The sequence below is a fragment of the Sphaeramia orbicularis genome, chromosome 5 (assembly GCF_902148855.1).
Source record: "Sphaeramia orbicularis chromosome 5, fSphaOr1.1, whole genome shotgun sequence".
Classification (NCBI taxonomy): Eukaryota; Metazoa; Chordata; class Actinopteri; order Kurtiformes; family Apogonidae; genus Sphaeramia; species Sphaeramia orbicularis.
This window is the reverse complement of record NC_043961.1, coordinates 6,881,710-6,897,680: the sequence shown is the minus strand read 5'-3', so window position 1 is coordinate 6,897,680 and position 15,971 is coordinate 6,881,710. Positions and strand designations below refer to the sequence as shown.

Genomic DNA, 15,971 nt, shown 5'->3' with positions numbered 1-15,971 from the left:
TTGTTGAGATATTCGGGGCGATGGTAAACAAACTGGAACTCTGGAGTAAATAAAGCAGCTGCATCTGAAAACTGTCTTAATATCTTCGTGATTTTGTGACCGTTTTATGTCTAAAAACAGCCGTAATGTAAAGCCTTAAAGACAGTGGGAAACACTGAATGTAAATATAACTTCAGTTGTTTCCACATAAACACCACAGGACTCTTAACTCTTTAGTTCCATTACTAGAACTATCAGTAATAAAGGCGTCTTGAGCCAAAAAGTTCAGATTTGATTTTACATTATTGTCCACAAACAGGTGACACAAAGAACCTGGGTTAAGGGTTCCACGCTACGGAAATCTGTAAGACGTACGTAAACTTAAGTGCTCTGTGACGCTCTGATAAAAATGACTTCAGTTAAAATGGCCGTTTTTATAAAACTCGTTCAGTCCGGGTCCAGGGGTCCGTCATTCGTTCAGGCCTTTGAAGTTGGGTTCTGAATACGGCGGTAAGGCGGTCTGCCGGCTCAGCAGTTTGTCCATGATGGCGATTTCTGCGTCCCTTTTCTCCACCTCGTCCACGGGCGTCCACGACATGTCATGCTGGAGTTTGAAGGCACCGACGAAAACATGAGGGCAGCTGGGACCCCATTCCTGAAACAGAACCAGATGTTTATGCGTAAGACGGAGAATTAGAGAATTAAGTGTCTCATATAAATCAGTCTGGGATCACAACTGCAGGGTTCGTACACAATAAGTAAGGGTCATTTTTATGTTTTTTTCCTGCACAGCGTCTTATCACTGAGGTAAAATACATATCTACAGGAATACATACACACTCATTTTTCCCAATTTTTTCACAATAATGTACATTGTATTATGCTGCAAGTGTCTAAAATTATGTTTCATTATAGCAAAAAGTTTACAAATTAAAGGAGAACACAAAGTTTTATCCAAAAAAAGGGAAGTCACTTGGTGTTTTTCCAGACACACTCAGGAAAACTGTACCTGGAGTCGACCTGAGAACATCTGGGGAATTTTATTTTGTAACGAAGTTTTATTTTTTAAAATGTATTACCTCTGTGTAAGTAGCTTTGGCTTGAGTTAATGTTGAAAATAAATAACTCACAGAATTGCAAACCCTTTCAAGCACTTAAACTAAAATTTAATCACTTTTCAGACCTTGAAAACACAACATTGAAATTCAAGCCGTTTGAAGGATTTCAACTACCTGTACAAAACCTGCCACTGAAAAAAGATCAGAAATAAATATTCTACAATTACGCTGTTCTAATTGTGGAGTGTTACTACTTAAGTTTTATGTATTTCTTTGTAGTATTTATAATTTCTTTCCTGCTAATTTTTATTGTACGGAACAACTGTAAAACAACATTTTCCTCTGGGATTAATAAAGGATTCTGGTTCTGATCCTCTGACTCTAAGAACAAGAGGAAACCGGTTTGTACTTGCACATAGTTCAGAGATACGGTAGCCCTGAGGGTCAAACAACATATGACACCGCACAACGTCATGTTTCCTGAAGCATTTGTTAAACTTTGTTTCATTAAATGTATGTTGTTTTTTTTTTGGTTTTTTTATTTTGCTGTATTTCATTCAATGTTGGTATTTTCTGAAAATCTTTTCTCTCTCATTGTCACTATAATTGAACTAATCTAATCGTACTAATCTACCGGTCAGATCCAATGTGAACTGGCTGTTTCAGCTGCTGCTTCTCTATCACGTCCTCAGTTACATGAACTTTGAACACCACACACACACTCGCACACGCACACACACACACACACACACACACACACACACACACACAGCTGTTGGTCAGACCTACACGTGTTGTTCACAGGAGGAGAATGTTATGAAACTAAAACTCTGACGGCATTTTGTAACTACTGAAGTTAAGTCAGTGACATAACATCTGAGTTTGATGTTATTGACATAATATTAATAATACATAAAAAAACAACAGGGTTCATATGGTGCTTGAAATCCTTGAAAATGCTTGAATTTCAGTGTGTTTTCAATGTCTGAAAAGTGCTTGAATTTTAGTTGAAGTGCTTGCAGTTATAACTGATGTGATTTACTTATTTTTCATACTAACTCTACCAGGTTAAATGCCAAAGCTACTGACAGAGGTGATACATTCTGAAAAATAAAACTTTATGTCAAACGGAACATTAGTGGGTGTTCTCAGGTCAACTCTAGGTACATTTTTACAGAGTATCTGAAGAACACCAAGTAGCTTCCCTTTTTTCTCCTTTAATTTCTAAACTTTTTGCTATTCTGAAACATAATTTTAGACGTTTACACCATAATACAATGTACATCGCTGTGATAAAAAGTTAAAAAAAATAAATAAATTATGAGTATATGTATTCCTGTACATACAGTCGCGAAAAAAAATGATTAGACCATCAAAAGTCATCAAAAACAATGGTTATGCAATCCAGCACTTACTCCTGTGTGTATCATGTGACTAAACAGACAGAAATGAAAACATGGAATGTCTGAAAACACTGTTTTTGTCATAGCTATTGGTGTAAGAACTGAAGTGATTTTGGTTTTTTATCAAGAAAACATGTTAAATGGATAGATATCAGCTCTGAAATTAAACTACTATGAGCTATTTTTGTTGTTTTCATTGTATTTGTCCAAACAAATGGACCTTTAGTTGGACCAGGCATTAAAATGAACAAGAAATTGAAGAAAATGAGGGGTGGTCTAATAATTTTTCCATGACTGTATGTATTTGACCGCAGTGATAAGGTGTTGTGCTGGAAAAATGTGAAATTGACCCTTAAAAGTGCTTGAATTTGACCTTGAAAAATGTATCTGAACCTTGAAAACAAACCTTAGGAGAGATGATGGAGAAGTATTTCTGTCCTGACGGCCGTTCGTAGAGGTAGTACATGTTCCCTGGTTTCTTCACGATGTTACAGGCAGCGTGATGGAGGTCAGCGTCTCTTTTAGCCTCTTCCAAAACCTTCCAGGACAGAAGAAAACGCCTGAACTGGGAGCCCGTTTGGACATCCTCTTGTTACATTTGAGGCGGTTCTGCTGATGCTCTTACCTTTCTCGCCTGTTCCTGTAGGTATCTGATCTGATCGGCGATGACTGTCAGCTTGTTGCAGGCGTTAGCTTTGATAAAATCATCTCCCTGAGAAAATTAACACATTATAAATAGAATATGAGGGTACAGCGGTGAATATGGCTGCCATCTGCATTTCCTTTTACTGGTTCGAGTCCACACCTTCTGTACTTGTGCTGCCAGAGCCACCAGGTCCATGGGGTCTCCCACCCTGTTGGTCTGATAGGAGCTGACCAGTTCCAGACCACCGGGGGCGCTGCTGCTCTCAACCAGAGTGACTGCAAACACACACAGGACCACCATGAATATCCACTCCCAACATTTAAGAACGTACGCAAGAGAAAAGCAGCTGGTGCAGATAATGGACAAACAGAGAGACTTCATATTAATGTTTGTATTTTATGGATTTAATGAACTACAACTCAACTGACAGCTTTAGTTTTTTTTCATGTTATAGTTTATTGCCCCTTCCTGAAAGTCACTTATCCACAAATGTGTTGATTTTGTATATTTGTGATACGAAAGAAGAGGAGTAGGACCACTGGAAAAAATACAATAAACTTAAGGTCCAATTTTATTTTTATTATTATTATTATTATTATTATTATTATTATTATTATGAGAAAAAAGTTGGAATTCTGGGGGAAAAAAATCAAACTTTTCTTCTAAAAATCGTGAGAAATTATGAGAAAAAAAGGTCAGAATTCTGAGAAAAAAGTCAAACTTTTTTTCTCAGAATTGTGACTTTTTTCTTATAATAATTTCTTGTCAAACTTTTTTCTCAGAATCATGAGAAATTATTATGAAAAAAAAGTCAGAATTCTGAGAAAAAAGTTTGACTTTTTCAAAGTTTGACAGAATTCTGACTTTTTTTTTCAGAATAATAATAAAAAAAATATATTGGACCTTAATTTTGTTTTTCCAGTTGTCCTACTCCTCTTCTGTATGACACAGCCTAAGGAATGAAGTGTTCTTTTATGTTAACTTAAGATTTTTTTCTCCTTCTTAAGAAAAACAAACTATGATCTAATAGAATATGATGCATTGCTGTGGATTAAACTTATGACAATTTATTAAGTTGTTAAACAAGCTGAACCTTAAACATGTATAGGAATAAATATAGCACACACAAATACAAAAAACATATATAATACTAAAACTCTGACATGGGGTGTGACTGCACAGTGACTTTTCGTTCTTTTCATTTCGTTGATGATTCTTTCTTAATCTTCACCATTAAGAAAGTATCATTACTATCATTTACTTTTACTGAAGGTTTTGAAAGCAGTGGTTTTATTTGCACTGTGGTTTCAGTACTTTCAGCTGTTCTTAGAATAGTAGGTGGTGTGATGCAATAAACATCTGAAAACATTCTGTACATAAGTAGAGTGGACAGGATTTACCCTGTAGCCTCCTAAACTGACTGGTACAGATTAAACCAACTTTTTAAATATTAAACAGAGACAGTTACACATTTACTTTATTATTGCTGCTCATCCTTTTGTGTTTTGGAAGAGAAAGTTGATTATAATAAGACCACATTTTCTACAGCAATGAATCCTAAAGAATGTAATTACTATATTTTCATTTCATTTGCCAAGCATGGTTCTGCTTTTAAGTAGAATTCACTGTATTTTCTGTAACTCCTTAGTAGGAAATAAGAAAAGTGAATTTTAAAGAATAATTCTCTGCAGCTTAAATTGATTTTTTATGTCATCATCATAATTATTTTTTGTCACTTCCTTTATTTAATTTTAATAAGAAAATGTGGAAATCTTCAAAGTGAAAATATCAGATGTGTAATGATTTCAAATATTGTTCACTTATGATCTCAATTTGTATCATTGACAAATGATAAGTACATGCTGTGACTGTATGAAAGTGTTTGATTAATTTGTTAAATATTATAATTATAATTCATTTAGTATTTATATGCACATCACAAACAAGAATTGTATTTTATTTTTTTTAATTATCATGCTTTAACAGCATTATGCAGGAGAGGATAGATGCCCAAAAATGCTTATATAAACACCTCCCCAGAAATAAACAATACACAAAAAAGAAATAAAGAATGAAAATACGATATAACTGAAATAATTAAAAGTAAAAATAAAAAATACAAATGATATGAAGCCTTACATTTTTTTCGTAAATTACAGTCCTATTCAGCTGCTTTTCAAATAATGATGAAGATGTTGATTGAAGTTCTGGACATATATTATTCCATAGATGTGTATTATACTTATATTTATTATTCATTCTTCTGTTTTTCAAACCTCAGCAGCTGCTTGAATTCACAGCAGCTCTTGTCAGGTTACATGAACAGAATCTACTGATTTAAAGTCATTTCTCTTTCTGTGTCAGACTAGTTAACTTTACTCTGGACTGGTTTAACTTATAAACATTCATAAATATCCGTTAATATAAATGTCATTACTTAGTGAAGTCAAAACATTCATTTGCTTGTAAACTTTGACAGCTTCACTATTAGCTTCATATGTAATTTTTTTTTTTTTTTTAACTTTACCTGGAGTTTTGGAGTGTTGGTCGAGTAGACTCACAGTCCGGTCCATTTTCTTCTATTTCAGCTTCAATTAAATCCCAGTGAATGTTTTTTTTTTCTAAATATATCTGCTCCGTCCACCTGCCGGTTTTGTAACAGCTAACGTTGCACCATATTTACCAGCGGTTCCATGGGGTCCTTAATCTCCGCCCACTATTACCCACAAAGGCTGTCCTAATTTTTGCCTGTATAAAATACTTTAATTTAAGTCGTACTATCGGTGGACATTTAAGACTACGAGTTCGTTCATTCAATGTATACATTTTAGACGCTGATTGTAGGAAGTATGTAGTTTTTATACGGTATATTTTGTTTTTTTATTTTTACTTTCACCGGTGTTTCTCGTTAGGCAGTCCCGCTGAACTACCGAGCATTTAAAGGGGCGAGATCTGTTACTAAACAAGATTACATATCACCGAAAAAACAAACACGTGTGTTAAATAATTCTGAAAAGCACATAAAACTGCAGAAGTTTAAGTTACAGCGAAGATCCTCTCTTAAAGCAATAATATACTTTCTTTGTAAAAAGTCTAAAATCAAATTGAACATAGTTAAGGAACAAAAACAGTTTTTTTTATTTTACAGGGTGACCCAAAAAAAAGTGTACACTCAGTTGACTGCTTGTTTAAAAGCCATTGGAGCATATCTAAATAAGTTGTCATGCTTCAGTGATTCATTAAGGTCACTCAATGCAGCTGGTAATTTCTCTTCTCTCCAATTCATGTGCTTCTGTTGAAAATGAAGAAAACTTTAGCTGTACCTGAATTGCTGCGTGCCGGTCTGACACCCACTGAGATTGCAGCAAAACTGGGAATATCCAGATGTGCAGTCTACAAAATTAAAAACAAGATGAAAGATACTGGAACAGCCTCACGAAAACCTGGGTCTGGTCGTCCCCGATCTGTGCGGACCAAAAACTTGATTGACAAGGTCAAACGGCACATCAAGACAAATCCTGTGAGGTCCATGAGAAAGATGGCACGTGAGCTTGATGTGAGCTGCTCATCAATGCAACGGCTCATCAAGAATGATCTGAACATGAAGTCCAGGGCCAGAGTAAAGGTTCCACTGCTTACTGAGGCTCAACAAGAAAGTCGGGTCAGTCGGTCCAAGGTGTTGTTGAAAGATGTCAAGCATGCTGCAGCAGGTGGTGCGATCTTGTTCTCAGCTGAAAAGATTTTTACTGTGGATGCAATCCCCAACCGCAGAAATGACCGATGGATTGGAGGTGATCCTTCAGATGTCCCTGATAATGTAAAGTATGCCAACACTACAGAACACCCAGCTTCTGTCACGGTTTTTGGCCTCATCTCATCAGATGGAAAGAAGATGCCTCCAGTGTTCATTCCTTCAGGAGTGCGCATCAACACGGACAAATATCTGGATATTATGAATGATAAAGTCAAGCCATGGATCCTTGCCAACTACCCGGATGGGAATTATGTGTTCCAGCAGGACGGTGCACCAGCACACACCTCCAAAAGGACTCAGGAATGGTTGGATGCCAACTTGCAGGCATTCTGGTCCAAGGATATGTGGCCACCCCAGAGTCCAGATCTTAATCCCCTGGATTATAGCATATGGGCAACTGTGGAGGACAGTGCCTGTAAGAAGCCACACCCTTCTGTGGCAGCCTTGGAGAGGTCCATTGTTAGATCTTGGGAAAAGATGACAGCATCCTACATAAAGAAGACCTGCCAAGCATTCCGCAGGCGCCTGGAGGCTGTTGTGACACTTAAGGGAGGACACATTGAAAAGTAGAATCTACTGTACATGCTCTTTACAATAATGTATAATTTGTGGTTAATTCTAATTCTAAGATGAATAAACATGGCATTGAAGTTGTATTATGGCAGTGTAAACTTTTTTTTTGGGTCACCCTGTAGTGCTTCCAACAGTTTTCATCTTGGTTTTAAGTAAATAAACTGATTAATTAAAATTCCCTGAATGCCTGAAATGCTTCAACTAGGTTGAAATAATAACTGCAAAGTTTGTTTTCAGTGGTCCATTAACAATAACATGAAAAATTTTAATAATTCTTTAATAATAAGGGTCATGTTTTTGTCTTCAGAGTTCATCATCTGATTCTCCCACACTGAAGTTATGGATTAAAATACAAGTTTTATTTTATTACCTCCACCAAGGAGGTTATGTTTTTGCCAGGGTTTGTTTGTTTGTTTGTCTGTCTGTTTGTTTGTTTGTCTGTCCGTTAGTGTGCAACATAACTCAAAAAGTTATGAACAGATTTGGATGAAATTTTCAGGGTTTGTTGGAAATGGGATAAGGAAGAAATGATTAAATTTTGGTGGTGATCGGGGGTGGGGGGGCCCACGGGGGGGTGGGGGGGCACTGATCAGCCTTGGCGGAGGTCTGCGCTCTCTGAGTGCTTCTAGTTTTATTTATTTTTAATTGATTTATTTCGAATACAGAAATGATACAAGCTTCCTGACTGCTACTAACTGACTTATTTGCACAACATAATACAGAAATGAAAATTCAAGGAAGCATAAAATAATAACACACACAAAAAGACAAAGAAAAAAAATCATATTCGAAAAGGAGTGAGAAGAAGCAGAGCTTATTAGCTCTCACCCCTTTGTCTAAACTAACAACATATACAAATATACATACATACACATATACACATATACATACATACAAACATACATACATACACATATATACGTACAGACATATATACATTTACTGTATACACACACACACATACATGCATGCATGCATGCATACATATACCCCTACATATACATACATACACATCTATACATACATATATCTATACATATACATCTACACACATATACATACCCATGCACATACACTTACATAAACATGTACAAATACATATATACACTATTACATACATACGCATATACATTCACCAATGTATACCTACCAATGTGGCATTTCTCACAGCACTTCGTAAAAATCTGAACATGAACAACCCACCTCCCTCCAAAGCCCCGCCCACTTCCCCCTGCCTGAGCTCTGACGCTCTCCTCCTCTCACCTGATGCGTGCGGTGGAAGCGGAGGTGGAGGTCCGGTCTGCTTTGGTGTGTCCACGGACCCCTCCCTCAGTAATCAGATCCTTCATCCACCTGCTGGGGCTCCTGTTCCATCAGTAGACCCTGAATTTAAGGGTGTGGTCTGTATTTAAGGGTGTGGTCTGTGAAGTGCTGGGTCAGTGTCTTCTCATCACCATGGAGACGAGGTGTCCAGGCAAAGGATGTACACTGTGAACGCAAAGACTCCGCAAATTTTCCGTGGAGATTTGAGGTTTCATAGTCCATACATTTATCCTCCTATGTCATCCTACACTGTGTGACACCAAGTACATGAACCTGTATGAGTCCCACGGTCATAAAAGCTGACCTTTGACCTGTCTGTTTAGTCCAGTACACCAGACTACTGGACTTTATCTCCATCCTTCATTCATCAGACTCCAGTTTGTTCTCCTTAGTTGTTGTTTCTGTTCATAAATCCGTTTTTTCCTTCCACATGCGCATTTCAGTTCTATCCATTCACATCCTAGACAGTAGACTGTGGTCAGTGACAGGAGCAGCACCAGTGAAGAGTCAGATTCAGAAGGACACATATCGGATGGAGACGGAGGTAATGGACAGGAGGCTCAGCCAGGTTCGGCCAATTATTTCATTCGGACCGAATAAAATGTTGGTCAGACTTTAATCAGAAATATGAGCAATATATGAGAATTAAACATTTTTTAGTTTCAATACCTGGTGGATTTCTTTTACATTTTAGTTTGACACACGCTTACATTCTAAATCACAATTTAGACATGTTTAAAATCATGTCTGAAAAGGTAATTTTCGGAAGTCATACTATAGCCTTACGAAAATGTAATTTTGGAGAGTGTTGGTGACCACCTGAAAATTCGTTAAAATCAACCTGAAACACTTCAGGGAGTGTCTATTATGATCTTAGGAACATCCTACATCACAATTTAGACATGTTATAAATCATATCCGAAAAGTTCATTTTCGGAACTCATACTATAGCATTACGAAAAACTCATTTTTGGAGAGTGTTGGTGACCACCTGAAAATTCGTCAAAATCAACCTGAAGCACTTCAGGGAGTGTTTATTATGATGTTAGGAACATCCTAAATCACAATTTATACATGTTATAAATCATGTCTGAAAAGGTCATTTTCGGAAGTCATACGATAAAGTCATTTTTGGAGAGTGTCCTTACTCTAGCCTTACGTAGCCTTACGAAAAACTCATTTTTGGAACATGTTGGTGACCACCTGAAAATTTGTTAAAATGAACCTGAAACACTTCAGGGAGTGTTTATTATGATCTTAGGAACCTCCTAAATCACAATTTAGACATGTTATAAATCATGTCCGAAAAGGTCATTTTCGGAAGTCATACGAAAAAGTCATTTTTGGAGAGTTTTGTTGACCACCTTAAAATTCGTCAAAATAAACCTGAAACACTTCAGGGAGTGTTTATTATGATGTTAGGAACGTCCTAAATCACAATTTAGACACGTTATAAATCATGTCTGAAAAGGTCATTTTCGGAAGTCATACTATAGCCTTACGAAAAACTCAATTTTGGAGCATGTAGGTGACCACCTAAAAATTTGTTAAAATCAACCCAAAACACTTAAGGGAGTGTTTATTATTATGTTAGGAACATCCTAAATCACAATTTAGACATGTTATAAATCATGTCTGAAAAGGTCATTTTCAGAAGTCATACTATAGCCTTACGAAAAACTCATTTTTGGAGCATGTAGGTGACCACATGAAAATTCGTTAAAATCAACCTGAAAAAACTCAGGGAGTGTTTATTATTATGTTAGGAACATCCTAAGTCACAATTTAGACATGTTTTAAATCATGTCCGAAAAGGTCATTTTCGGAAGTCATACTATAGCCTTACGAAAAACTCATTTTTACAATGTTACTCACTCCCTGAAAAACTTGTTATATCAACCTGAAACACTTCAGGGAGTGTTTATTATGATGTTAGGAACGTCCTAAGTCACAATTAAGACATGTTATAAATCATGTCCGAAAAGTTCATTTTCGGAAGTCATACTATAGCCTTACGAAAAAGTCATTTTTGGAGAGTGTTGGTGGCCACCTGAAAATTCGTCAAAATCAACCTGAAACACTTGAGGGAGTGTTTATTATGCTGCTAAGAACATCCTAAATCACTATTTAGACATGTTATAAATCATGTCCGAAAAGGTCATTTTCGGAAGTCATACTATAGCCTTACGAAAAACTCATTTTTTACAATGTTACTCACTCCCTGAAAAACTTGTTATATCAACCTGAAACACTTGAGGGAGTATTTATTATTGTGTTAGGAACATCCTAAATCACAATTTAGACACGTTATAAATCATGTCCGAAACGGTCATTTTCGGAAGTCATACTATAGCCTTACGAAAAAGTCATTTTTGGAACATGTTGGTGACCACCTGAAAATTTGTTAAAATCAACCCAAAACACTTCAGGGAGTGTTTATTATGATGTTAGGAACATCCTAAGTCAGAATTTAGACATGTTTGAAATCATGTCCGAAAAGGTCATTTTCGGAAGTCATACTATAGCCTTACGAAAAACTCATTTTTACAATGTTACTCACTCCCTGAAAAACTTGTTATATCAACCTGAAACACTTCAGGGAGTGTTTATTATGATGTTAGGAACGTCCTAAGTCACAATTAAGACATGTTATAAATCATGTCCGAAAAGTTCATTTTCGGAAGTCATACTATAGCCTTACGAAAAAGTCATTTTTGGAGAGTGTTGGTGGCCACCTGAAAATTCGTCAAAATCAACCTGAAACACTTGAGGGAGTGTTTATTATGCTGCTAAGAACATCCTAAATCACTATTTAGACATGTTATAAATCATGTCCGAAAAGGTCATTTTCGGAAGTCATACTATAGCCTTACGAAAAACTCAATTTTGGAGCATGTTGGTGACCACCTTAAAATTAATTAAAATCAACCTGAAAAAACTCAGGGAGTGTTTATTATGATGTTAGGAACGTCCTAAGTCACAATTAAGCATGTTATAAATCATGTCTGAAAAGGTCATTTTCGGAAGTCATACTATAGCCTTACGAAAAACTCATTTTTGGAGAGTGTTGGTGGCCACCTGAAAATTCGTTAAAATCAACCTGAAACACTTGAGGGAGTGTTTATTATGCTGCTAAGAACATCCTAAATCACAATTTAGACATGTTTGAAATCATGTCCGAAAAAGTCATTTTCGGAAGTCATACTATAGCCTTACGAAAAACTCATTTTTTACAATGTTACTCACTCCCTGAAAAACTTGTTATATCAACCCGAAACACTTCAGGGAGTGTTTATTATTATGTTAGGAACATCCTAAATCGCAATTGAGACATGTTATAAATCATGTCCGAAACGGTCATTTTCGGAAGTCATACTATAGCCTTACGAAAAAGTCATTTTTGGAGAGTGTTGGTGACCACCTGAAAATTCATTAAAATCAACCCGAAACACTTGAGGGAGTGTTTATTATTATGTTAAGAACATCCTAAATCACAATTTAGACCTGTTGTAAATCATGTCCGAAAAGGTCATTTTCGGAAGTCATACTATAGCCTTACGAAAAACTCATTTTTGGAGCATGTAGGTGACCACATGAAAATTCGTTAAAATCAACCTGAAAAAACTCAGGGAGTGTTTATTATTATGTTAGGAGCTTCCTAAATCACTATTTAGACATGTTATAAATCATGTCCGAAAAGGTCATTTTCGGAAGTCATACTATAGCCTTACGAAAAACTCATTTTTACAATGTTACTCACTCCCTGAAAAACTTGTTAAAATCAACCCAAAACACTTCAGGGAGTGTTTATTATTATGTTAGGAACATCCTAAATCACAATTTAGACATGTTATAAATCATGTCTGAAAAGGTCATTTTCGGAAGTCATACTATAGCCTTACGAAAAACTCATTTTTGGAGCATGTAGGTGACCACATGAAAATTCGTTAAAATCAACCTGAAACAGTTGAGGGAGTGTTTATTATTATGTTAGGAACATCCTAAGTCAGAATTTGGACATGTTTGAAATCATGTCCGAAAAGGTCATTTTTGGAAGTCATACTATAGCCTTACGAAAAACTCATTTTTACAATGTTACTCACTCCCTGAAAAACTTGTTATATCAACCTGAAACACTTCAGGGAGTGTTTATTATGATGTTAGGAACGTCCTAAGTCACAATTAAGACATGTTATAAATCATGTCCGAAAAGTTCATTTTCGGAAGTCATACTATAGCCTTACGAAAAAGTCATTTTTGGAGAGTGTTGGTGGCCACCTGAAAATTCGTCAAAATCAACCTGAAACACTTGAGGGAGTGTTTATTATGCTGCTAAGAACATCCTAAATAACAATTTAGACATGTTTGAAATCATGTCCGAAAAAGTCATTTTCGGAAGTCATACTATAGCCTTACGAAAAACTCATTTTTTACAATGTTACTCACTCCCTGAAAAACTTGTTATATCAACCCGAAACACTTCAGGGAGTGTTTATTATTATGTTAGGAACATCCTAAATCACAATTTAGACACGTTATAAATCATGTCCGAAACGGTCATTTTCGGAAGTCATACTATAGCCTTACGAAAAAGTCATTTTTGCAGAGTGTTGGTGACCACCTGAAAATTCGTCAAAATCAACCTGAAACACTTCAAGGAGTGTTTATTTTAATGTTAGGAACATCCTAAATCACTCACTCCCTGAAAAACTTGTTATATCAACCCGAAACACTTCAGGGAGTGTTTATTATGATGTTAGAAACATCCTAAATCACAATTTAGACATGTTATAAATCATGTCCGAAAAGTTCATTTTCGGAAGTCATACTATAGCCTTACGAAAAACTCATTTTTGGAGAGTGTTGGTGGCCACCTGAAAATTCGTTAAAATCAACCCGAAACACTTCAGGGAGTGTTTATTATTATGTTAGGAACATCCTAAATCACAATTTAGACATGTTTGAAATCATGTCCGAAAAAGTCATTTTCGGAAGTCATACTATAGCCTTACGAAAAACTCATTTTTTACAATGTTACTCACTCCCTGAAAAACTTGTTATATCAACCCAAAACACTTCAGGGAGTGTTTATTAGTATGTTAGGAACATCCTAAATCGCAATTGAGACATGTTATAAATCATGTCCGAAACGGTCATTTTCGGAAGTCATACTATAGCCTTACGAAAAAGTCATTTTTGGAGAGTGTTGGTGACCACCTGAAAATTCATTAAAATCAACCCGAAACACTTGAGGGAGTGTTTATTATTATGTTAAGAACATCCTAAATCACAATTTAGACCTGTTGTAAATCATGTCCGAAAAGGTCATTTTCGGAAGTCATACTATAGCCTTACGAAAAACTCATTTTTGGAGCATGTAGGTGACCACCTAAAAATTTGTTAAAATCAACTCGAAACACTTAAGGGAGTGTTTATTATTATGTTAGGAGCATCCTAAATCACAATTTAGACATGTTATAAATCATGTCTGAAAAGGTCATTTTCGGAAGTCATACTATAGCCTTACGAAAAACTCATTTTTGGAGAGTGTTGGTGACCATCTGAAAATTCGTTAAAATCAACCTGAAACACTTCAGGGAGTGTTTATTATGATGTTAGGAACATCCAAATTAACAATTTAGACATGTTTGAAATCATGTCCGAAAAAGTCATTTTCGGAAGTCATACTATAGCCTTACGAAAAACTCATTTTTTACAATGTTACTCACTCCCTGAAAAACTTGTTATATCAACCCGAAACACTTCAGGGAGTGTTTATTATTATGTTAGGAACATCCTAAATCACAATTTAGACATGTTATAAATCATGTCTGAAAAGGTCATTTTCGGAAGTAATACTATAGCCTTACGAAAAACTCATTTTTGGAGAGTGTTGGTGACCATCTGAAAATTCGTTAAAATCAACCTGAAAAAACTCAGGGAGTGTTTATTATGGTGCTAGGAACATCCTAAATCACAATTTAGACATGTTATAAATCACGTCCGAAAAGGTCATTTTCGGAAGTCATACAATAGCCTTACGAAAAACTCATTTTTGGAGAGTGTTGGTGACCACCTTAAAATCAATTAAAATCAACCTGAAAAAACTCAGGGAGTGTTTATTATGTTCTTAGGAACATCCTAAATCACAATTTAAACATGTTATAAATCATGTCCGAAAAGGTCATTTTCGGAAGTCATACTATAGCATTACGAAAAACTCATTTTTGGAACATGTTGGTGACCACCTGAAAATTTGTTAAAATCAACCCAAAACACTTCAGGGAGTGTTTATTATGTTAGGAACATCCTAAATCACAATTTAGACACATTATAAATCATGTCCGAAACGGTCATTTTCGGAAGTCATACTATAGCCTTACGAAAAAGTCATTTTTGGAGAGTGTTGGTGACCACCTGAAAATTCGTCAAAATCAACCTGAAACACTTCAGGGAGTGTTTATTTTAATGTTAGGAACATCCTAAATCACTCACTCCCTGAAAAACTTGTTATATCAACCTGAAACACTTAAGGAGTGTCTATTATGATCTTAGGAACATCCTACATCACAATTTAGACATGTTATAAATCATGTCCGAAAAGTTCATTTTCGGAAGTCATACTATAGCATTATGAAAAAGTCATTTTTGGAGAGTGTTGGTGGCCACCTGAAAATTCGTTAAAATCAACCTGAAACACTTCAGGGAGTGTTTATTATGATGTTAGGAACGTCCTAAGTCACAATTAAGACATGTTATAAATCATGTCCGAAAAGGTCATTTTCGGAAGTCATACTATAGCCTTACGAAAAACTCATTTTTGGAGCATGTAGGTGACCACATGAAAATTCGTTAAAATCAACCTGAAACAGTTGAGGGAGTGTTTATTATTATGTTAGGAACATCCTAAATCAGAATTTAGACATGTTTGAAATCATGTCCGAAAAGGTCATTTTCGGAAGTCATACTATATAGCCTTACGAAAAACTCATTTTTTACAATGTTACTCACTCCCTGAAAAACTTGTTATATCAACCCGAAACACTTCAGGGAGTGTTTATTATGATCTTAGGAACATCCTAAATCACAATTTAGACACGTCATAAATCATGTCCGAAACGGTCATTTTCGGAAGTCATACTACAGCCTTACGAAAAACTCATTTTTGGAACATGTTGGTGACCACCTGAAAATTCATTTCTGATGACCCTGAAAAGATGAAAAACTGTATTTTA

At 35.8% G+C, this 15,971-nt stretch overlaps 1 protein-coding gene across 1 annotated transcript; it reads right to left on the bottom strand.

The window, feature by feature from the left end:
- Positions 1 to 410: 410 nt before the first annotated feature.
- Positions 411 to 5,768, bottom strand: LOC115418992 (uncharacterized protein C1orf50 homolog). Its single transcript, XM_030133569.1, has 5 exons — positions 5,614 to 5,768; positions 3,246 to 3,361; positions 3,066 to 3,152; positions 2,847 to 2,978; positions 411 to 634 (listed from the first exon to the last, which is right to left on the bottom strand). Exons 1-5 carry the CDS (start codon positions 5,657 to 5,659, stop codon positions 449 to 451), a joined length of 567 nt encoding a protein of 188 aa, XP_029989429.1. The 5' UTR covers positions 5,660 to 5,768; the 3' UTR covers positions 411 to 448.
- Between the last annotated feature and the right edge of the window lie 10,203 nt (positions 5,769 to 15,971).

Coding starts and splice junctions, on each gene's coding strand:
- LOC115418992 (XM_030133569.1), bottom strand. CDS start 5,659: ATGGACCGGACTGTGAGTCTACTCGACCAACACTCCAAAACTCCAG. Junction 3,153..3,245: donor TGGCAGCACAAGTACAGAAG/GTGTGGACTCGA, acceptor TAATTTTCTCAG/GGAGATGATTTTATCAAAGC. Junction 635..2,846: donor TCTCCATCATCTCTCCTAAG/GTTTGTTTTCAA, acceptor GTTCTGTTTCAG/GAATGGGGTCCCAGCTGCCC.